General features: G+C 46.9%; 1 protein-coding gene and 1 long non-coding RNA gene across 3 annotated transcripts in view; both read left to right on the top strand.

Annotated features, from left to right (window-relative positions):
• Nucleotides 1-5842, top strand: part of SERTAD4 (SERTA domain containing 4) — a 7021-nt gene extending 1179 nt beyond the window's left edge. The window contains exons 2-3 of one of the 2 annotated variants that reach the window (XM_021392575.1): nucleotides 165-280; nucleotides 2977-5842. In XM_021392575.1, the coding sequence (XP_021248250.1) occupies nucleotides 165-280; nucleotides 2977-3723 (863 nt within the window). In that variant the 3' untranslated portion in view covers nucleotides 3724-5842. Of the gene's footprint in view, nucleotides 1-48; nucleotides 281-2976 lie in introns of both variants that reach the window. The other variant, XM_021392576.1, reaches the window with a different exon arrangement.
• Nucleotides 7265-22722, top strand: LOC110396692. Its single transcript, XR_002437174.1, has 4 exons — nucleotides 7265-7857; nucleotides 19417-19498; nucleotides 19953-20228; nucleotides 22547-22722. It is a non-coding gene; the product is annotated as an uncharacterized LOC110396692 (long non-coding RNA).

Below are 24501 nucleotides of genomic sequence, written 5' to 3'. Positions count from 1 at the left end.
CGGGCTGCGCGGGGTGCGCGGGGCGGGCGGAGCGCCGCGTCCGGTGGGCGCTGCTGCGGGGAGACGTGGCGGGGCCGCGGCGAGAGGGGAAACGGAAAGTGTTTTGTTTGGAGAACCTCCGGCAAACCGCATGTCATTTGTCGTGTCTGATTTATTGCCCGCAGGATCGCATTACAGGGGAATTTCAAATCCTGCAGCGGCATCCAAGATCGCATACTTTAAAAGGAAATATGTGGAAGAAGAGGATTTTCACCCGCCGCTCAGCAGCTGCGCGCACAAAGTACGTTTCCCAAGAGCCGCTATTTTTACCCCGCGCACCGGGCTGGGACGCTCCCGCAGCCTGCCCCCAGGCGGGTGGCCGTGGCTCGCTGCATGCCCCGTGCCGTGGGCATCGCGCTGCCCGGGGAGCAAAGGCATCTGTGTGAGCGTAAACGCCCGGGTAACTTTTTTCCCCAGATTCTTTTGTTCCTGGGTAGTTCAACCCACGCGTGCTGAAGTAGGGGCTGGAACGCCAGACGTGAGGAACGGAGCAAATAGGGCCTCGCTTCCCTGCGCATCCCACACCTTCCCCTGGGGAGGACATGTAGCGGGTTCCCTGTGGGCTGCAGAAGAGCAGAGGGGCTCTGCAGGCAGCAGCACTCCTTCCGCGGTTAATCCTGTTTATTAAAAAGCCAGTAACTCCGAAAGAACAGATTAGTAAGGAAAAGAGTTACTTTTTTTTTTTTTTTTTAAACAAAAGCCATCAAGGGAGGGATTATAGCAAACACTTCCCAGGCCAGTGAGTACCTAAACTGAAATCAGACTTTCAGGTGGGAGGTTTTGTGCTGGTGTTGGTGAGAAGCCGAGCACAGGGGTGGGGTGCTCGGGGACAGTGCAGGCGCCCCAAGGCCCTGTTCCCAGGGTATCTCAGCGCAGGCACGCACCAGAAGCTTTTCCAGCACCTCTGCTGCATCCCAGAGGCAACCTGAGCGGTGCCGGGCCCACAGTGCCCCATCCTTGCTAGGGCAGCACGCGGGGCCTGCTTGGGCCCCATGCTGGGGAGGTACGGGTGGTGCTTCCCTTTCAGGGCAGCCGAAGGAATTTCCAGTTACAAACAGCACTGGCTGGGAATGAGCCTTCGGTCGGGAGGTGGAGCGGAGCACTCGGTCTGCTTCCAGGGCGATGAGCACCTGGCATGGAGGGTGTCGAAAGATGCCCTCTCCCACGTGTCGCACCGATCTCTGTGTTCTACCAGCGTTGTTCTTGGGTCGGTCGTTGGGTTCTGTATGACAGCAGAGAGGAGGAATGGTTGGTTACCTGTCCCCTTCTGGTAGCATAAAGAAGTAGTACTTGGACATGGATCTGTTGGAGCACGTCTGGAGGAGAGCCACAAAAATGATCCAAGGGATGGAACACCAGCCCTGCGAGGACAGGCTGAGAGAGCTGTGGCTGATCAGCCTGGAGAAGGGAAGGCTCTGGGGAGATATGAGGGCGGCATTTCAGTATCTAAAGGGGGGCTGTGAGAAAGATGGGGACAGACTCTTTAGCAGGGTTTATGGTGATAGGACAAGGGGAAATGGTTTCAAACTAAAAGAGGGGAGATTTAGACTGGAAATAGGGAAGAATTTTTTTACAATCAGGGTGATGAGGCACTGGTTGCCCAGAGAGGTGATGGATGCTCCATCCCTGGAGATGCTCAAGGTCAGGCTGGGGGGGCTCTGAGTATCTCATCGAGCTGTAGGTGTCCCTGTTCAGTGCAGGGGAGTTGGCCTGGATGGCCTTTAAGGGTCCCTTCCAACTTCAGTGATTCTGTCATTCTGTGATTCTACTACAGCATGTTAACCTCTAGGCTTAATATTTAGAAAATTACTTTCTAACAAAGAAGAGCTTCAGCTGCGAACTTGCTTGGAAGCAGGGCCAATTTTTGCTTTTACGAGGTACTGTGCTGCTTCTGAGCCCTGCAGACAGGACCAGGCTGTGGAAAGAGCTGCAGGGCTGGGAGAGCTGAATGGATGTGAAAAGCAGCTGTGCTCTGTGCGCTTTCAGTCCTCATAGCTACGACTTCCACTCTGCAAAAATGCTGTAACCATGTGGGAAAGGGAAGAATGGGCAAGCCACAGATGGGGGGGATTTCGAGCAGCCTCTCTTTGTGCTGTGCTTCTCTCCTCCTACACAAAACAAATTATTACTAAAAATGAAAATCAGTTAATGCTGTGTACAGTAGCGTGTGTTACCCCCTCTCTGTTTTGATTCCCGGGGCAGTGATTGCAGCATGGCTCGGGGCCCCCCGGGGCAGTAACCTGCTCCTGCTGCCAGCGCTCAGAGAGCGAGCCCTGGAGGGACCACGGCGGGGGAACCGATCTGTGGGCTCCTGGCCAGGATCCGTGCAAATCCCCGTCCTCTCTTTGTTTCCTGACCTTGTCCCTGCCTCCCTGCATTCCCACCGGTCCCATGGAGTGCGTGGTGTCGTGCGCGGGCCAACAGCTGCTCTCCAGATGCTGCGATGCTTTGAGCTGGTTTCTCCCTGCCTCCCTCCCTGTGTGTGTTCCTGTACGCGAGAGCGGTGAGCGAGCGCTTGGCAAATGGAGACCTCCTCGCTGAGGGCCCCTTCACCAGCAGTGGGTGAAAAGCTCTGGTACTCACTGATGGCCGCATCCTGCAAAGCTTTGCCTCTGCTTGCTGCAAAGAGGCTGCGGGAAGGACTTGCACCTGGCTTCAGTGCTCAGGGGGAGCCCGACAGGGGATGGGACTGGGTCCATTCGCATCAAAGAGCCCCCGTCACCAGAGCAAAACAGTACAGTTTTGTTTTAACCCCAGATGCTGAGAAAAAGCACGCTGCACATGGGTGTGCAGCATGGGAAGCTGTTTTTAGGTGCCTGAGGAAGAGAAGGAGAAAAGCAGTGGCGCAGAGTGAATACCCTGCTTCGTTTTCTTTCTCTTGCCTGGCGCAAAGCCGGTTGAGTTCAGTTCTGTATCTTCTGTCCTTTGTATTTCCAGACAATCTCAGTGTTTGAGGAACGGGCCCATATTCTTTACATGTCTTTGGAAAAGCTGAAGTTCATTGATGATCCTGAAGTCTACCTGCGGAGATCCGTCCTCATCAACAATTTAATGAAGCGAATCCATGGAGAAATCATCATGCAGAACAACTGGTGCTTCTCCGCCTGCTCCTTCGGGGCTGCCTCGCCGCAGGAGTGGTTCGTGCCCCAGGACTGCCCCTACCGAAAGCGTCTTCGGATGGCCAAGGAGGAGTATGAGAAGCTCCACACGTGCTGCTTCTATCAAGAGTGTGGCAGTCACTACTTGAACCTACCCTACTCGGTCAATGCCAGCACAGAAAATACTTCTTCCTCCTCTTCCTCCTCCTCCACGTCCCCCACTTCATTGCCGAGCTGTTCCCAGCAGGTGGATTATGACATTGGCAGTGCCCCTTCTTACAGGAGTGACGAGCAGATCCCCGCAAGCGAAATATTTGTCACTAACGCCAGGCCTCATGCTAATCAGGAAAAGGCCAAATTCACTGACGAGAAAGGCGGTGACGAACCTGAGCGAGACAACGAGCCCCTAAACTGTGAACCTGTAAGAGGGGCTCAGGCTTTTGAATGTAAAGGCAAATTTTATGACTATTTTGAGACTGGATGTAATGACAAGAATGACGTAAGCGAATCTTGGAAAAAATCCTTAAGGAAAAAGGAATCTTTACCAAGTAATAAAATGTGCTGCAGCAAAGGAAGTAAAATATGAGGCATCTTTCTTGCTCCATCGAAGCATGCGCGCTTGTCTATCAAATTTTTATTTTGAATGGATTTTTTATAGTTTTCTACAAACGATACAATCACGCCACAAACATTATGTGTAGTTTTAAATGACTGGGGAGCAGATTGCGTAGCGCGGCGCTCCGATCTGCATCAGCGGGCTATTTATAAGTGTGGAGACTTCATAAAGAACACAGTTGCGTTGCCACTTAGCACTGTAGTCTGCGCAGCTATGGTGTAGCTTTTGTTGCTGAGAATACCAATCAGCCAGATGGGGAAAACGTATCGTCGTATACATCGGTGCCCCCAAGAAGTCTGCCATTAATTAAGAAGAACCTCCATTATGTTTACGAAGGAATTAGAAGTCTGGTAAACAAATTGATGCTACCAGCAAGGGCGATGTGCTCCCTTCGACTCAGTGTTTGCTCTGACAAAGGACTGGCTGCGGGGACTGGGAATAAACCGTCCTCTGGCGTTGTACTGATACTTCTGAACTCCTGGATTCAGCGTCTTGTTCAACTGACAAAATGGGACATAGCATGAGGAAATAACCTGTTTGTGGGATCTTAATCAGAAACACAACATGCAACTCAAGCACTTGCGTGTTGTCACCTTGGCTGTAATAACTAATGGGGCTTCTTGTTCTCCAGGGCAGGTTTTTTTTTGGTGCCTTACTTTTTGTCTTAATTTTTGCCAGCGTGAAAATTAAGTATAAATCAGTGATACAGCAGGGATTTAACCTAAGCAGCAGAAGAAAAAAGCACAGGGTGGATCGACATTATTAGAAACCTTTAACCTTTGAAGTACTGAGTTCAACTTCCTATTCAAACATCTCTGTTCTTCCTTTTTGATGCTCAATTGCTTTTTGATTTGCCATCCTTAGGAAGGGATTTAAGAAACAATAGAGAGATGTCTCTTGTAAACAAGCATTCGATGCTTGAGTGTTTCTATGGCAACTGTCTGTTGCTGGGGCTCTTTTTTTTCCCTCTTCGTATAATGAAGTTCATGAACCAGTGGCATGTTTTATACTTTATTCTGTTTCGCATAATTTCTCTCTTTTAGATTGCAAAAGCATGCGGGAGTTTTATATTACTTTTGCTGTTGATTTGAAAAAAGTCAACAAAAGAAAACAGAAAGCACAATGTTAATTAATCAGTAATGTGGCGATAAACATGATTTTATCTGAATGAATGTAAGGCTTTTAATTTTAAAAAAAGAACATTTTGGAGAAATGAGCTGAGATTTCAGTGGCTAAGGACGTTTAGTCATCCCTAGGTAGATTGTTTGCAGAAGCGTGCTGTTGAAAATGCCCAGAAGAAGTTACCGGGATTGGACTGAGAGCATTGTGAGTCCTAGATCCACCAAATTAATTAGTTCCCACAGTCCCCATAACAACTGGCAGGATGTGCTCAGCAAAACAGCCACATCCAAGCCACGGCAGGCTCATAATAGCTACCTGTTCCCACAGCATCGTGTGTCCAAGTGGCGTCTTCCCTCCTTGGTTCATGTCCAGAGGGCAAGACTCACCTCGATGCAGGGACCTCTGAGCCATGATTTTTTAGGGCAGCGTGCACACCCCGCTGTCACGTTTGCAGTCTGGGCAGCTTTCATGAGTGAGTGCAGAAGTGACAGGAAAAAGGTCCGTGCTCCCGACCCCCGTGACCACAGGGGAACATCCAAGACATAGCTCAGTGCTAACCTTTGTGTTACCACTGTTACCACCTTTGTGTTGGCTGCATGAGTGGGAACTGACAAGTTTGTAAGGGTCATCGCTGTGAAGAATGAAAGTCTAAATCTCACCTGATTTCTCCAAGACAAAAGCTTTTTTATTAATAATAATAATAATATTAAATATAGATCTCATTCATACAGTGTATGAGTAGGATCATCATTTAGACATTGTCCACACGGACCAATTTTTTAAAAAACTGATTTTTCTTGTGTTATACCCAGATAGTCCAGTAACGTCTGCTCTTTTCCAATATTTGATAAACACTTGATGTTTTAAGCTTAAATATTAGATGCTTGTATACTAATGTGTTGTTGTAGTAAAGTGAGATTTCCTTGATATATATTTATTAAAATGACCAAAATTCATTTTAATTTTACATCTCCAATGGCTACTGGATCCTTTCCCCATGCTCCCCTCCTTCAACCAAGCAAATCCCATTTAATCCAACTGGAGCGCTGTTCCAGTGTTGAAGAGGTTACACTGTGGTTGACACCCGCTCCTCCAGTGGAGGCCCAGATGGAGTTCATCCTCACCAAGTCTCAGAGATCTTTAAGACATGCTGAAGGCGCACCAGAAAGTACTAGGCTTCTCTGTGTTCAGCCAAACGCTGCCCAAGGCAAAAATTGGCTAACAGTTTGCGGAAGGCTAAAAGATTTTTGACCCCAAGAGCAGCTTGGTCTTCAAAAGCAAGCCTGCACATACAAGGTGTGGCAGTTTTCTGGGTTGAATTTGCACCGGCTGAAGTGACAGATCACGTGAACTGGCCTCTGTAATAGCTCCTTCAGCTTCAGGCTCACCTAGAGATTAATCCATCATATCGCTGGGCAGTCTTACTGAGTGTCATCAAGCTCTGTAAGGGATGAAATATTTCAGGATGTTGGCCTAAGGTTAGGTGATCTTACCGCCTTTTCCCCCTGCCTCGCAAAAATACTGAATGTGCTGCATTGCATTCAGCACGTTAAGTTACCCTGTTTGCTTCAGAAGAGTCAGAGGTATCCTGTGTTAGTTAAGGGAGTTGGAAACACCCTTGTTTGAGTGCCAGCAATAGCTCTTGACAGGCCTTCTGACTTGGGCTACCAGGGGTTTTGTAGTTCAGTTTTGTTTTGATTTATGGCACAGGGAGGGTGTAAACCAGATGGGTAGGCCTTTTTCCCACTGCGTGCTCCAATACTGGGAACAGTTACTGTCACATATTTACAAGAAATTCTTCTTTTCTAGGATGACATGAATGCCTTTCATCCATATATTCTGTGCATAACTACTGTAAATGAATCATCCTGAGCTTGGTACTGGTCTATCTGCCTGAAGAGCTCCTTGACAAGAACTTACCTGCCAGGCGATCATTTCACTCCCTGCCTAAGACACTTTGCTCCTGTAGCATAGTACTATAATGGACTGCCGTTCAGCAGGCTAATACCTGTTTCTATCGGTACTTCCGTAATATATGGAAAATAAAAAAAAAAAAATGTGCAAGGATTGCACCATATTGCCAGGGAAAAGGATTTCACGTGGGGTTTTATTCAGCGAATGTGACTCAGAGACACCTGGCCTTTGTCCCTGCCTATCTCTTGCTTGCAGCTTGGAAGGCAGGGGCTGCCCCCACCTCAAGTTGATGCTCAGGGCTCTCAGCAATGGCTCCAGCTTTTCCCAGCTGCATGAGGCACCCCTGGGGCTCGTCCTGGCTGGAGAGCTCGGCCAAGGAGATGCCAGAGAGGATCCCAGTGGAGATGGGAGCCCTCCGCGAGGCATCCCATGTCACAGCCAAGCCGCTCTGCCGCAGCCGCCTGGAATACACAGTAATTTCCTGTGTTTTTTCAATCTCACTTTAACTTCTCTAACAGATGGGGAAAGATGACTAAACCAAGGGAGTTTACAAAAGTTCGTCTTGTGGTGTTTGCAAACTGTCTCTGTGAGGTCCATTTGCTGTAGTGTAAACACGACTGTGGCAGGGTGCCTGGTGCCTTCGCAGCAGCTAATCCTGCTCAGCTGAGGGCCGACCACGTGAGGTAAAGCAGCAGGCCGGGTCTGCACGGTGAACCCAACACCAGTCAGCCCTGGGGCTGAGGGCCTTAGCACGAGGCCTTCACTCCTTCTCCACAGATAACACAGAGCAGCTCTAACTGTAAGACCAGATTGAACCCCCCACTGTGCTTTGCATCAGATTGTGGTCAGCTGTGGAAGGTTGGGTTAAACACCAGGGCTGTAATCATGCAAAAATGGCTGCACCTGGGGCTGCAGCTGGCCTATGGCTGCCCTCCCTAGTCTTTAAGTCAGGTCAAGGAAGCAGGCCTAGCCCTGGGCAAGGTGGAGTTTCAGCTCCTCTGCTTTGCAAGAGTGGTGTAGGCTGCAAAGTACGTGAAGCTTTCTCACCAAATACAGCTGAAAAGGCAGGTAAGCAAGTACTTCTTTTAATGTCCACGCTCGAGTTACCCTTCTGAGGAACACAGGGAGCACAAGGAGAAGTCACAGACGTGGTCTGTGTGTGCTCGGAAGCACGCATATTTAACAGAATCAAAAAAGAAAACCCCAACTAAACCACAAAGCAGCAAGATGCTGAATTTGAAAAACATCTTATTTTTTAAGGCTAGCAATTCCTCTCAATTAGTACAGCATCATTGTCCAATTTACTGCAGGGAGCATCCAATCTGTCATGCCAGCACTGCAGAAGCAAGATAAATGGCCTGTCTCATCAAGGTCGCTCCGCTCACTCCTACCTCTTGCAGTGGTGTTTTCCCTCTGGCACGGTCTGCCAGGCTCATCGCTCCATACTGTGGGCTGTCTGCCTTCTGAAAGAACTGAAGGCTCTGGCAGTTGTGGAGGAGGTGACAGGATAGCAGGGCTCCCTGAGAGCCTGGCCTGTAGCCACCAGGGCTGCACTTATCCAGCAAGCACAACGGCACTTCCCAATGGCATTTCCACCCTCTGCTCATCCCCTCATGTTCCTAATGCAGTGTTTTCACTCTTCTGGCAGCCCTGAAAATCCTAGTAAATTTCTCTGCCTCCATCCATTGCTCTTTAGGGACAAAATCTCCTATACTCACTAATGTGACCGGGCCTGATACACCAGCCACATACTCTCAGCTGTATGGCTGTTGTGGGGCCGTTTATTCCTGACTGAGGTTGCGTGGTTTTGGCTCAAAACACAATTGGCCTTTCTGTTACAAATCATCAGATGGTGTGCTTGTGTTATGTTGCTACCATTTAAGTGTGATGTACTTTCAATACTGTGTTTTCCCTAAATCTATCTTCTGTGCGTCTCAACAAGTATGACCAAGATGACCTACATTTCTGAATTTCTATTATAATTATCCTGAAAACATGTTTTGAATAATTTTTCAGTCTTCGGAGGCTGAATGTGCTTTGTTCCTTCTTTGACCCCTTCCTCTGCTTGACAGCTTGGATTCTGGTTTACCAGCAGAGTAATTAGTGTAATGGTGGCAAATTTCATTTTGTGTTTGCTGTGAGAAGTAAGATGTGCAATGTCAATGCAATTGTGAAGTGTACCTTCATTGTAGAATTGCTCCAGTAGAGAAACCTCAAAATAGCCCATATAGTCATCAGTCACGAGGAAAATCTTCGACTGCGGGTAGGGCATAAGCTCCCGTCAGATCATTTTCCTCATTCCGTGTGAAGGCTGGGGTGAGGATTTTTATCATATGAATTTACCCACTCCTTGAAAGCGCCCCTTTTGCTAATTCTGAGACTTAAGGATGATGGTGTAATGTCAGCTTTTGAGGTACTTCACTAGTGACCGTCACAAATAAGGCATCCAGCTAATGAGCTTGCCCTGTGTTCCCAGTGGTCTTTGGAGCTGCCGGCAGTCCCCTTCTGGCTGCCAAAGCTCCTTTCCTCTGAGTATTTCTGTGTGCTACCAGTAAAATATCTTCTGAGGCTCTAGCAACACAAGGACAAAGCAAATCTCTTTTAACTGAATATCAGCATAAATAATAGCCAATCAAATAGGCAATTGGATTGTTCTTTTGAATTTAGATATATGCAACCTTGCTTTTCTAGTATCGTTTGTAAACTTAATTTGGATAATGCAACTATGGCATTTCTAGGCTGTCATCAGTATGACACCCACACACAGAAAATCCTGGTGGGTACCAAAATAAGAATCTTGACCAAGCCCCCAAGGTTTTCCTGGATGCTTTCCCACTCTGCCTCCTCCTTCCCCTTTACTCAAGTGCCGACAAGACATAAATGGAGGGGAAAGGGAACTGAGGGAAAGCATAAATCCTGGCAACCTGACTGACTGTCAGGAGGGTATCAGTTTTTAATTCCTGGTTTGCGCTCCCAGTGGCAGTGAAGCTGAGATATGGAATTGTTTTGTTCTACCTCCGCTTTGTTTGCAGGTGCTGGAGGAGCGGCAGCCGCAGCCCCTCTGCCTCAGAGGTAAGGGACCTCGCAGCAGCCAGCTCGCCTGGAGGTTTTGTTCCCGTTTGATAGGTCGCCCTGGCACTCACTGCAGGAGCAGCTGGGAAGGAATAATTAGCATAACAAAGAGCTATATTATAGTATTGCATTGTGCATTTCCAGCCTTCAGATACCTTGACACATTCAGTTGCGTGTTGCATACATCTGATTTCCAGGTAGAACCAAGCACTAAATGAAAAAAAAATAGACCCTCCACAGCTTTAAAGTGCAAAGAATATGAATAATCCCAAATGTGTCAGTGTTCGGGTACAGCCATGCTGCAGGTGCGTTCTTCTGGATTGAGTTACTGCATGGTGGCAGGGTGTGCGGCTCTCCCCAGCTGATGGGATGGCCCAGGGAATGCAGGGTCAAGTCTTCCTGATGTGCTCATGGGCAAATTGGTGACTTGTACCACTTTTATGGTGTGAGGTGTTGTTACAAGCCCTGCCTGGGTGCTCCTGGGCGTGCAGCCCTGCTCTCCCTCCTTGCTTGCCTGCTCTGCCTGCGGCATTTGCAAAACCTGTGGGTTCATGAGCTGCTCTGTGCTGCCTGCCTGCGCCGTGCCCACCTGCGGCCCGGCTGCCCACGCACCTCTCCCTCCTCCTTCCCCCTTCTGCCTGGTTTTTGGCTCATGAAAATTACCCTCCCCAGGAGCTGGAGAAATGCAGAGAAAAAAAGGAAGCGAAAATATCCTGGGGAAGGTTTTTCAAAGCAGATCCTCCCCTGGGTCAGATGTCTGTCAGATGCGCTTGCAGCATCTCGCTGTCAGAAAGAGGGATTTAAAACATAACCTGCAAATGCAGCTCTCCTGCCTCCCTCAGATTGAGAGTCCCTGGCAGGATGGGAGAGCAAATCCCAGCTCTGCCAGCCCTGCAGGCACTCTGCACTGTGGCAGGGAGCCGTGTATGCTCTCATACACCGTGCTGTTTACTTCTGCAAAACCTGGATATGCTTCTCCCAGATGTTTGTATTCTGCACGGCTTTGGCAAGGAGAGAGGTGTAGGAAGATGAGCAAAGAGCACAGAAGATCCTGCTGCTTGGTCCTGGTTGTGCATGGGTAGAAAGGCTGCAGGGCCTCTGCTAGAGGGAACAGGGAGAGGGAATGGGCAGAAACATCACTGCAGTAACATCCTATGCTTCTGAAATGGCTGTGGTAGTTTTACAGAGCGATAACTCGCACCATTACGTTGTTTAGGTTTTATGCCTTTGATAGTAATAATGTTGTCAGAAAAACATATTTATCAAAACTAATGAGACTCTTTACATTTAAAGCCCATTGGCATTGTGTTACGCCCCCCTTTATAAGTAGTGTCTAAAATAAGAGTTGCTATTGAAAGAGGTTTGCGAGGAAAAATGGCATAGGTCTGTTCTTTTGTTTACTTCGTGTGCCTGACAGCCCCTAACAGCCGGGTTCTGCGCGCTGCCTGTGCCGTCTGCCAGTCACTTTCTGACATTTGTTTGAGCCTTTCGCATAGCAGCAGAGAAGGTGGAACTGTTTTCGTAAGGAGAATACGGCCGTGGAAGCACAAAGGGTGCTGATGGATTCTGTAGCAGGGCGTGTTGTGGAGGTGATGCTTTACATTCATTCATTTCATAAAACAAAAAAACAAAAAAAAAACCTGATTTAAAGAGATTGTTTCTTCCTAGCAGCAGAAAATGCCTCTTTGTGGTCTGAAAATGTAAAACACCACACAAGGGCACTGATGAAAATTTAAAAAGCAAGAGCTGTAAAAGCAAGACTCTCAGGTGAGCTCCCCGCAGGTTTGGGAGTGTTGGGCTGTGCCAGCCCCCAGCATTTCAACCCTGTCCTCACAGTGCACAGCACGGGGTCTTTGAGGCAGTCTCCTCTGGCCGTAGCAAGTGCAGTTCACCCTACATGTGAAAAATGTTTCCTAGCATCTGTAGTGGTGCTTACTCTGGGCTTTGTGGAGGCACCATCAGGTCTGTTGTCAGAGCCCGTTTCAGCCGTGGCTTCAGAAGATGGTTTGCCCCTCTCTGTATGTACTGTATAACTGAATTGGCCACATACAACAGCCAGTGTCCATTTTCTGCAGATTGCACTACTAGTACGGCCAAACAGGCTCTGCCTCTTCATAGAATCGCAGAATGGTTGGGTTGGAAGGGACCGTAAAGCCCATGCAGCCCCAACCTCAGCTGTGGGCAGGGCTGCCCCCCCCAGCTCAGGTGCCCAGGGCCCCATCCAACCTGGCCTTGAGCGCCTGCAGGGATGGGGCACCACAGCTTCTCTGGGCAGCTGTGCCAGGGCCTCACTGCCCTCTGAGTAAAGAATTTCCTCCTAACATCTAGCCCAAATATCCTCTTCTTTTAGTTTAAACCCATTCCCCCTTATCCTGTCACTCTCATATCATGCAAAAAGTCGGTCCCCCTCCTGCTTATAAGCTCCCCTCAAGTACTGGAAGGCCACAACAAGGTCTCCCTGCAGCCTTCTCTTCTTCAAGCTAAACAAGCCCAGTTCTCTCAATTTTTCTTCACAGGAGAGGTGTTGCAGCCCTCTGAGCATCTTTGTAGCCCTCCTCTGGACTCGCCCCATCATCCTCATTTCACTCTTGCATAGGAAGTGCCTTGTAAAATGGGAAACTAGGGGTGGAACAGTAGTGGCTGAGCTACAGCTTCAGCTAGTATTTTTAATTTTGTATCAACATTGCTTTGACTCAAATCTTTCAAATTACACATCAGTGGGCAAGAGCTGCTGCCAGACCCTCTGCTTTGAAGCAGAAGAGAGACTCTTCTATAATTTCCCTAGCCAATACCAGAGTATGGAGGAGGTCTGCCATGGTGCATGCCCTGATCCTGCTTTGGGGAATCACTTAGAGCCGCTCCTGTTTTCACAGAGCTCATTTACCTCTCCCTAACTGCTGTAATCTCTTAAGAGTGCAATTCATGTTAATACAAATACCTTCAAAAATAATTTCCATATGCAAATTCCCAGTTTGAACTTTGCTAAAGCAATGTGTGTTGCCAGAATACATTTTTCTGCAACCACAATTGTCTTTTTTTTTCATCCTCTGTGCACCATCCCCTCTGCTACCTGTTCCGAACTGCTCTCTGCGAGTGGTGAGCGTGAGTCTAATTTCACTCTTCAGTAAGCAGGGAATTTAGAAAATTCAGAAGTGCTGTGATCAACGCCAGGCACTTGCATTTGTGATAGCTCTCGTAGTGAAAACCGTGCGTGCAGCCACATCGCTGCTACGCCACTGTTTTCTCTGAACAGGAACCTGAACTGTCTCAGAAGGCAGCTGCCTGCGGGCGTGTAGGCTGTGCCTGGTGTGCCGGGGGAGGCTGGGTGAGCTTGCTGGAGGACATGCACATGTGCATGCATTTGCTGGGTCGCTTCCTGGAGTCCTGGCTGTGTTCTGTCTTGTCTCTGGGCTCTCTAAAGCAAGGGTCATTAGGGCTGCTCGCTCTGGCATGTGTTCATCCCACATCCTTCTGTGTATTAGACAATGTCTACCTTGCAATGTCTGATCCTGGTCCAGCATAAAATATTCCATTAACGTGACTTGAAGAGAGGAACTTATTTTTCCTGGCCTCAGCCTGTGGATTTGGTTGCAGCATGGTGCTCTGTGCGGTACGGCCAGGTCAGGCTGCCTCTCACCAGCACCGCGTGATGCCAAAACCCACACTGCGGTGCTGCTGAGAGGAGGAAGACCTACAGATCCAGCTCAGAGCAGGAGCTGACCTGGAGCCATCCTGGGGCCTCATGTCGAGTCTGCATCTATCTCCCGTCATGCTAAGTTGTCACAGACAATTACCTCGAGCAAACCTTTCTTGCATCTTTACATCTCATTAATTGGTGGGTCCTGCTCTCTGTCACTCTGACGCCTCATGAAGAGCCAAAAGGGGGAGCAGGAAATGACATGGTGTGTCAAAGCACTGACTGTCAGTGTCATATGTCCAGAGAAAGGCTTGGCTGGTTTCGTGGAGGTCAGAAAGGGTATGGCATACATGGGAAGTGTGCAATTTATTCTCTGCTGATCTTGGTCACAGGAAATGACAGCAAACAGAAAAATAGATGTGAGCAACATGAAGGCAGCACTGGGGGAAAAAGGACTATTTAAGATGGCTCTTGGCTATGGAGTGAAGCAAGGTGAAATTAAATATCAAATAAATATCAGCAAGATCTGCTTGAGTGTGGAACAGCCTCCAGAAAGAAGCTGGGAGAGCCTTTGCTTGAGCCGCTTTCAACCAGCCTGGACAAGGTGCAGGGAGAGACACTGCAGAGAACAATCCTGCAGCTGCCATAGGGCTGCAATGATCTCATAGCTCTTTCCCACCTTTAATCTCTATGATCCTGCAGTTAATCATCATGTATTCATTGTGAAATCCTGGTTCAAACCATTTGTTAAGCCTCTAACTCGTGAATTTTTTTATTATTTATATAGAAAAGGACAAGCCTCGGAGTTTTAATCCAAAGTTAAGCCAGTAGTAGGCTTGGAGCTGTGATTTTGCAGGCAGAGATTTGAATCCAGGTCCAACTTTTGAATCTCTGCAGTGGGCAGGCTGAAATACAGCTCATTTGTTTCTGACTTGTGCTGCTGTAGAAGCTTCTGCCAAGCGATATAGGTAGTGCATAAGAGCTTTTTTGTTTTGCTTTTTCTCCAGGGCATTGACGGTGATCAGCAATGAAAAATAGCATTGGATTTCTTGAATGGGAGAGTGTGAATGGAGGCTCTTTTTCCCTATGCTGTTTTTCCCTATACATCCACCCCTGTCCTCCCTGGTTTCTGTACAAGCACCAAGGTAGGGACTCGGGTGTGATGAGGATGGAGGTGGCCAGAAGAGAGCCCAGACCGTCTGCGTGAGAAAGCCGCCTTCCTGGAGCTACACAAGCGCTTCCTCCAGTTTGTCAGCTGCAAAGCATTGAGGTGGCACAGGCAGCTGTGATCCAGAAATTTGCTTCTGACACTGTAAAAGATGATTACAGATCTGTTAGCAGCCCTCTGGCACTATGTAGACTTGCACAGCAATTACTTCTGCAGTTACTTCTACATCATCCTGCTGGTTGTAAACTTGAAGAATAGTCGTGAAATAACACCAAGTTTCTGGGCTGATGGGTTCCCAAGCGATGAGCTGTCACAAGAGCTGTGGCCTGTTGCTCTTCTTCAGTTGTGGAGCAGGTGCAAAGTCAAGCAAATAGCACAGGTGCTTTCTCCCTCATCAAGGGCTCATTGCTGGATGTTGTGTGCAAGCTGCAGAATGTGGTGATGGCAGAGGGGAGAAAAATGTGCTGTAACTGGGACGCGAATTAACGTTTCCATGAAATTTGCTGTCTCTCTGCTCTGACTCCATCCATGGACAAGTAGCTTCTCATTAGATTTTTCCATTTCTTTCCTTCATTTCACCTCCAATTTCACATCACGTTTCCTTTGGTTCTCTTTAAGCCAACTTTTTCCCTGATGGTGCTTTTCCATACATAAGAACAAGTCCTTATTCCACAGAAGCAGAGTCCTTACTTTAAGCACATCTTTCTGAGCATCTTTATTAACAGTTCCCTTTTTCTTGCTTCATGAACCAGATGGTCTTGATGAATTGGGTGACTGACTTCCCTTGCAGACTTATTATTCCATACTCCCTGCATGCATGGATTAAATAAGTCAAGTTTTTGCATAAAAGTTGATTTTTTTTTCCTGTGCTTTCTACAATGAATATGACAGGATATGGATTCAGGAATGCACTAAGGTTTTGATGACTTTTTCATCCAGATTATGCACATTTAGTAACATGAGCAGTTCCTGAGTATGAATAGATGAGCTTCTTATGGGATTTTTTGCTGCGTCAAGCATGGGAAGCAGGTGAAGCTGGAGAAACTGGGAGGAAGCAGTTTTGTCTACAAAGGCTGTCATTCTGAGTCTGTATTTTTTTTTTCTGCCCAGGAACTTCACAATCTGAGTTTTGCAAGTGAATTTTGCATACGAGTTCATTTTCCCACCCAGCGTTGCTTTTGGGATGCCAAGGAGAGGCTTGGAGGAGCTGGGGCAGTGCTGGTGATACTGTCCACCTTCTGCAGCCCCTGGCTTGTTGTGGGTAGCTCTGGGAGGAAGAAGGAGCTGTTGGTTATTCAGGGACTGCTTCAGGAGAGGACCTGTACATCTTTCTGCAGCTTCTGCAGATCAGCTAATAAAAGGCAAAGAGAGGCTTTGCAAAAAAAAGAAAACAGTTTAAGAGCTTTGCCTTACCCAGCCTTAACGGTGGCCCAGAACACCTACTGGGAGGCCAGGTGACCCATAAAGAAAAACAAAACATACTTCAGTTATGCCTGGAAATAGAGTAAACTGAGATCAGCAATAAGGCAGCTTTTGTGCAAGTTGGGAGGATGCTGTAACATGCCAGGGTGTTTTGCTAGCAGTGCCTTTCAGGGCTATGTTATGGCAAGTTACATTTTGCCTGGGCTATGTCCAGAGGTGATCTCTTTTTTGCATTTCTTCTTTTTGCATTAATAAATTTTCTGCTGTATTCAGTCATGGAAGCAGGGTCTGGTTATATGCATGCCTGATACTCTTGGGCAGTGCAGTGGGAAGTCGGGATAAGGGAGGCTGAGGCAGAAAAAGCAGTGTACCGGCGTGGTAGTGCTGCATCTGCCAACACCACGTGCATTGGTTAGCAAAGGATATGAGCTAAAACCCATGCCAGCATTTTGCACTAGTGTTCCTAGCAACCCTGAAGAGGGGCTCTTCGTAGTCTTTCCAGTTAAGCTGCTAATTTCTGATCTGTGCCTTTTCTCATTTCTTTTATGCAGGATCCCTCCTTTCAGTGAACTTTCCCTGGACTGCTTCAGGAAAGATTCTGTCCTACTTAAGAACACAATCTCTGGGCTGTAGGCAGGGATGGTCTTGTCCTTGCAAAAAACTAGTTTCCCAGCCCACAAATTCAACCTCATGATGAGCTTGTGTTGAAATGGGGCTCTGTGTACAGAGCAATCCTCAGATAATGGCTCAGTTCATAAGGAAGCATCATGAGCTCCAGGCTTGGACCGCAGTGCCAGGATAACTCTTTCCTCTTTTTGTCCTCTCTTCTTTCTGTGGCTGCTCCAGCATGTGACTGTGGTGAGCTGACCCCAGCCGGCTGCCAGATGCCCACCCAGAGTCAGGGGGAAACACAAGACGAAAAAAAGCTCGTGGGTCAAGATAAAGAGAGGGAGATTGCTTGCCAGTTACTGGCACTGGCGAAGCTGTCTTGACTTGAGGAAAATTAGTTGAATGTATTGCCTATCAAAATATATCTGGATAGTGAAAATAGAGAGGAATTGAAACAACGCGTTTCCTTACTTTCTCTTAAGCTCAGCTCTCAGGCTCAAATTCATTCCCAGCTCTCTGTCTGCCCCCTCCCTAAGCAGCTCAAGGAGGGTGGGAATGGGGATGGTGGGAATGGGGATTGTGGTCAGTCCATAGCAAACTGTCCCTGCCACTCTTTCTCCCTCCTACTGTTTCCCTGTGTGTGTCCTTCACGTGGGCTACAATCCTTCACAGACTGCTCGGGCATGGTCCTCTCCATGGGATGCAGGGGAATCCCTCTTCTGGTACATGGAGCATCCCTTCCCACTGCTCTTTCCTAACCGTGAGGTCCTCAGGGCTGGTGCTCACACTCTTCTCTGCCTGTACAGAGCATTGCCGTTTATTGAATACTCTTTCCCCAGGGTGCTGCCATCTTGACACTGTGCCCTGTGGTGGAGCCATTGGAGGTGGCTATATCTGGCATGGAGCAGCTCTGGCCTCTCCTCAGAGGTTATTGCAGCCAGCCCTGCTGCAGCCACCTCAGCACAGACACTCGGTGCAATGACTTCCAGCCAGAAGGCCCTTTCTGAGGGGCAGAGCCAGAAGGAAGCGCTGAGTTGTAGATCCTAGCTGTCTGCCTAAGGCAATACGCGAAAACAGGCAGAGGCGCTCCTTCTTTTTTATGTGGTGTCCAGAATTATCTGGATTTTCTTTCTCTGGAAATTTTCTTTGCTGGATGGTGAACAGTTGCTCAGTTAGAGAGGGAAGCCCTCTGTGTAAGGACAGGTCTGTGGTGGAGGGCCTGTCCCACAGTGGCTTCCTTCAGAAGCCACAGCCCACCGCCCATAGCCCCCGATGGTCCCTGAGGCCAAGCATTGTCCACACGGTGGTGGCCCATAGAAGGGTAGTGCTGAAAGGGCGTTTCTCAGGAGTGAAGTCCTTGGACAAGAGGAATGTTTCAACGGAAAGGAGGGGAGAAGGCATGTGGGGCTGAGGCTTTTTGGATTTCCTGAAGCTGTGGGATGTGGGAAGCACGGAGGGTGACAGACTTGGACGAGGGTGAGGAAATGGTGTGGCAGGCATGGGTCCAGGGGAGTGTCCGTCCTCCCCTGAACTGGACGGTGATGGACGTGGTGTGCTTCAGCCACCAGTGACAGTCACAGTCATGTTTAGCTCTGCCACTGTGCAGGGCTGGTCCTGCGGTGCCCAAGCAACTTGGGCTCCTCTTGAAGTTTTAGATTTGTAGACAGCTGAAGTTTTGTTAACAGTTACCAGCACAAACAGATCTCCTAAACCCAGATACCTCCCAACCTTTAGATTTCAATGTGGTGTACTTAGAACACTTCCACTTAATTGTTAGTTAACCAGAATATTAAGTGGTTCAAAATATGTCCATGAGCTAGAGATTTTGTTGGTGAGGTTTAACCTTTGCAGTCTTAGAGCCAAGGCTTTGCATAAAGGAGAAATTCTAGGATAAATGTAAATAACACACACACACACACACACGCACACACACACACACACGTCTGGAGGATTAGCTGTCTCTTGTCCAGATATACCACACCTTGTAATTAAAGAAGAGGCTGTTAGTATGCGACATAGGAATGCAGAGGGTGTGGAACATCTCAGATTTACAGGCTATCAAGTTTATGAAAGAGACTAAATGCTGTTTAGTGTTACAAAGGTGGTGAGACCTTTGTTCAGCATTGCCCCAAAAATCTGGCACACCTCCGATGGGAAAACACATTGCAAGTAAGATCTTGCTCGGAGAATAATCTGTAAGAAAAATTCAGTAGGGAAACTCCAGTAGTGTCTGAAATGATTGCTTTTCTTCATGTACTGCAACAGGAGAATGGTGTGTAGACTGAACGCAAATATGCATGTGCAAGTCGTCTACTGTGAACTGGAAAGTCTGACTATTTTAACTTTACAAGTATTCACTAAAATAAAAAGTGAACTCTAGTGCCAAAAAAAGTGCAACAAACACATTTCAGTATGTGAAAGATCTTATCTGTAATTAAGATCTGAACGTAAGCACAGGGCGGAGGAAATAATTTTGGTTGTGTCCTTTTCAGTAAGTTGCTATACCTCCAGATATTTATAGCTCAGTAGAATAATGAATATTAACACTTGTCATCTCACATCCAAAGTGTCATGTTAAAAAGGGGGATTTGAACTCTAGAGATTAATGCAGTGAAAATTATGACAACATTAGGCTCAGTGAAAGAAAAGCTTTGAGTTAACCATAAAAGGCTCAAAATGGGTCCAAACTCACGGAAAGTGTCTTTCTTTTTTCAACCAGGCCATCACAGTCGTTCTGTGCTGCGAGCCTTTGTGTCCACATCTCAGAACTGGATAAGGCTTCCTCCAGGATTCCTCTGCAGGTCAGTGGTAACACTAACCACTAACTCTGTGTCTCGCAGTGGTTTTGGTACTCGTGACTGGACTAGAGAACTGAATCAGATGCTCTAACAGGGTACAAGAAAATAATTAGAGAGCTACTCTTGCACGATCGTGCTCACTAGAAGATTGCACCAGGTCCCCTGCAAAGAAGGCGAACCAACAAGGCTTGATTGCCTGACTCTTCTTCCTGATTAATATGCTGTCCTCTTCATTCTTTTTAATGGGCAAAAGTTTCACTTTTCTGAAAGAATTGCCTCCTTTCAAGGCAATTGGACTCTTAGTGGGATAAAGGAACATTAGCTACAGTGCTCTGAGTGGAGGGGGAAGCAGCTGATTCAGATATCTGGAGGGACAGCATTATAATTCAAAACTTGACCTCCGGTTGGATGGTGCTTCTCTTCCATGCTAGGACTGGATTTGGTTGTGTTGTTACAGACGCACCATTGTGAGTCCAGATTGTGCCCAGCTGCTGCATGGGTACACAAAGAGCTGAGAAAGCTGCAGGGAGCCTCTTCGTTGTGTGTTCCTGGACAGCAGCCAACCTCCCATCAAAGGTTGCCCATTTCTTGAGAAAGCACAGAGCTTGCTCCATCCCCCAGCAATGCCTCAAGCCAAAGGTGTCCAAATGGAGACAGAAAGGGTATTTCCAGTGCCCCGGTTTGCGGGACAGAGTGTACAAGGTGGGGAGCGAAATCTGCACTGCTAGAGAAGGTAAGCACTGTCTGAATGGGAGGATACTGAAAACCTTCTCTCAGGGACAAGATGTAAGGCACGATGGCTTTTAATGAGTCAGCTGTCATCAAATTTCTAGTAATCTTTAGCAGTGTGTTTCACACTGTTTCACAGTGTTTTTCATGCATTTTCAAAAACTTCTGAAATTCATCTATATGCTGGCTTGCCTCTGACCAGCACAATTCTTTGTGTGCGTTAGTTTGCATCAAATACAGCCTAATTCTTATGTAAAAATTCCATGGGAAAATCCAGGAATGACTGCATAACTGATTTGGTATGGCACTGGGCTATAATTCTTTTCAGATTTCAGTTTTCATGGCCAAGAAACCAAAACCCTAAGTAATGTTTCATTTCTATCCCTTTGCACACTGGGTCTCTGTGGAATGCACAACTGTAGCACTCTGTGCTGTATATAGAAAAGCACTTTCAATGTCCTGCAGATGTCTGCTCAGTAGCTTCCATATGGCAGATTACTTGTTGTTGGACCAGACTCTGCTCACGCTTGTGCAATTCTGTTGCAGTTGGCGAGGAGGTAAGGCAATCACAGCTCAGTCTGGCCCATTGGGTCAAATAAACTCTGCACACTCCAGTAGGGGTTTCAAGCTGAATAATGTCACTGGAACAGTTTCCTCACTGATACTGCTGCAGCCCTGCCTTTCAGAGAACTTGAAAAGCTTACGGGTTTGGTAGTAGGTTGAGAGTGCTCTGGCACCTGAGTGCTGGGCTAAGATGGAAGCTCTTGAACATTATTGGCACCTGAAAAGCCTTTATTGGTCCAATGCAATAAACTGGTGGTCTTAGTGAGGCAAAGGATCAGATAATTATAGAAGCAGAATCTTCCTCCAGAAATTGTTCTCCCTGTCGAAGCTGAAACATTTTGGCAGGGGCAGTTTCCTCAGTCTCTCTTGAGCTCTGTATTTTTTGTGGCTTAAGAGAACACTGCATTCATTTGGAGTTTTGATCCACCAAACATTATTCTGTTTTCTATTTATAATATTTTCCATGTTGCTTTTATGACACTTCCGTGTGTAAGTCTGAGACAGACAAAGAGCAAATTTTGAATTTAGACACTATTTCAGTCTTGCCAGTGCTGGTGTCTGTACAGCCTGGATTGATGCCCACTTGGTTTCGTGCTGGTGGCATTGCAGTATGAGCAGGATATGTTTTGTGATGGTGTTGAATGGTGGCTGGAAATTGTTTCTTACATTCAAAACCCCATTTTGAGACACTTTTGATGCAACTTGCTGGCCTCAGGTGAGTTGCACCTGCCTAGCTCAGATCGGGCCCAACCTGCACTGGTGTAAACTCTGAGGAGCCACCTGAGAATGCCCTAAGATTTAATGTCTATTCATTTAATGCCCTATTCTTACTGAATCAAAATCTTTGAAGTAAATTGATTTTATTCCAATTAGGAAAGCTGAATTTGACCTAAAGATTTTGAATCGGTATTCTAGTTAAAAAAGAGGTCAAGCAAAGTGTTAGGGCACTAAGAAGACAAGGTGGAAATCTAATTTCTCCTAATTTCTCTCTTTTTCCAATATGGACAGTGGGGACACATAAATAAGAAGACTCGTTCTTTTGGCTACCTTGCTTCGGTTCGCAATTGCATATCATATTTGTAGCTCAGCTAATTTGGAAATGGCAGGGAACACCATTCTAGTGACAAAGAGACACTCACCATCTGCAGTCTAGCAGTACTTGCCAACTATATGTTTGGGACACAGCAGTCTAGGCAAAAATGCTATCATCTGACCCTAATATATCTATTTCTCAGTTTATAGTGTTGTAAGCATGTCAACAGAGCAGCTCTCAAACATGGCACATTTTGAAGCAAGTAAATTATAGCACTAATCTAATGGCTGGTTTTGTTTTTCTGACCTACTTAATTAAAAAAAGTGTCTAAAAATGGAAATGCTGTTTCGCTTAACGCGAAGACAGAGCTGGCTTTTTTTCCCCAACATCTGTGTCCAGAAAGGAAGAAAAATCCTGTTTTGACTGGCCTTCCTCCACCAGTCTTTTTTTTTTTTTATTTCTTGTCTAAAGCAAAGTAAGTTACATAAACATTCCACCTCTTTCCATAAATTGGCTGCAGTTTCTGAACAATAGCGTTACTGTGAGGAGAAGAAAACCACAGACACACCCCACAACTGTTGGTCACACAGCCAAAGAGAACTAAAGACGCATTCTTTGAAAGTACCAAAAAGGAAATCCATGGTCTTAAGGCAAGACCTTTTATGTTATGTTTGGAAATGTTTCTCATTTCTCTCTTTCTTCCCCCACCCCCGCTTCTTCTTTAGCTCTCTTAGCTCAACATTTTTGAGGGAGCGAAATGTCTCCAGACAGAACTTTATTCTTTGTCGAGATGTGTTGATAGTATTTGTCAGTACTCACTAACCTGGGACTGGAGAGTGATAGAACATTGAAATGTGGGATTTCAGAAAGAGGAAAGAAAACATGTTACTAATAATGCCTTTGAGGCGTATTTCCTCAGTATAAAAATATAAAATAAAAATACTTCACTGGCAAAAAAAAGAGGCTAAGACAGAAAGCTCTGTTTCAAGCAGACTGTTCTCTGTTGTAAAAGCAATAATTCTCTTCAGAGAACAATGACTCTGTAGAAACGATTGTTCTCCTCTCTGAAGCATCTCAGCGCGCTTTCCAGATGGGAATTCACACCCATGGCAGCCTGCGTTCCCAGCTGGGCAAGCTGATGCACCGGGAGGTTAGGCACTCCTGCCAGCGCCGCACTGCAGCAGCAAATACACCCTGAATTACTCCCTGCTGCTGCCTCCACAGCCTTCTAAACACAGAATACCAAGTGGTTTGGCGCTGTCTGTCGATATTCCCTCTTGGAGGCTCCGGGATTACGATCTCAATGAAGGCGAAGTTGCCACTGATCTTACTGGGAGCTAAGCATGTGTAAAGTCAGCAGGATCCTGCAGGCAGCAGGAATGCACAACAAAGCGATGCCTATAAATCAGCGAGTAGGTGTCTGCTGGCCTCCTGCCCGCCACTGTGCGCCGGGGCCATAACAGCAGCCCTGTGCGCAGCTGGAAAGCCCAGCTGCTGCTTCGCCAGCGGGAGGGCACGGCAAGAGCTCGTGCTGGGGCAGCTGCCTGGGCTCCTGCTGCTCGCTGACCTGCCCTTGCAGCCCTCCGTGGTAGCCCCTGCATGGGGGTGCATCCCCTGTGCCCACATCTCGTGCTCTGGAGCAAGTCAGAAGCAGTGCTTTGTGTGTTATTGAACATGAGCTGGCTGGGAAAGGAGCAGCAGTAAGCAAACACTATACCATGTAGGGGGAAAAAAACAACACACCAACCGAAATAGCTGTTCGACTGTCAAGGTACCAGCAGAAAGGATGTTTGCTTTTATTCCAAAACATGAAACATTCAGAAAAAACTTCAAATGCAAGGAAAGAAGAAAGAAAAAAAAATGTGGATGATTTTTTTTCAAAATTCAGATGGTTCACTGCTATTTTATTCAGTACTTAAAACTTTCAGTTATTTGCTATGGCAATACTGAGACTTTCAAACAGGATCGAGCCCCTCTAATATACACATTGTACAAAAGCTACTCCCAGGCCTCTAGCTTAAGGCATAAATGAGGGAGGAGCAAAACAAGGTATCATAGCCACTTGCACACTACTAAACCCCATACATACAGAAGCTAATCTGCTTTTAGACTCTGTGGTGGCTGGTAGGTGCAGTACGCAGCAAGTGGACTGAAAAAGGTTAATTTTTTCCTTTTGCCTGCCAAATTGTTTCTCTACTCCACCCTTGGTGTCCAACTTTCCAATCCCTGAGTCAGTGTCTGAAGTCAAAACAACCAGCTGGGCCCCACTGAACCCTTCACTGTGGGAAAGCTCAGCTCAAAATGGCTGCATTGTTTCTCTGTAATCTTATCCTCAGCGTATAATATCCTCAGCAATTCGCAGAATTTTCAGGATTATGTTTTGGCCCTATGGGAAATGCTGACGTGAGTGGTGTGGTTTTTGCTCTTACGTTGTAAAAGAAAATATTGTGGAATAAGTTAACTATCCATACACTATCTGTGTTGGTATGTTTTACCTACCACTTGGAGCAGGAAGGATTGAGCCAAATGAACTTTTTTTTTTCAGATTAATTTCTTAGAACAGAATCGGATAACCTGCTAAGATGAAAGACGTGACACTGGAAATGTATCTGTCGTAGAGAGAGTGTTGCTGTAACATCTACTAACATAAAAAAGTTTGCCTAAGATTTTCAGATTGCCT

The sequence above is a fragment of the Numida meleagris genome, chromosome 3 (assembly GCF_002078875.1).
Source record: "Numida meleagris isolate 19003 breed g44 Domestic line chromosome 3, NumMel1.0, whole genome shotgun sequence".
NCBI classification, from domain to species: Eukaryota; Metazoa; Chordata; class Aves; order Galliformes; family Numididae; genus Numida; species Numida meleagris.
Note: the sequence above shows the minus strand (reverse complement) of the source record. Positions and strands in the feature narration are given on the sequence as shown.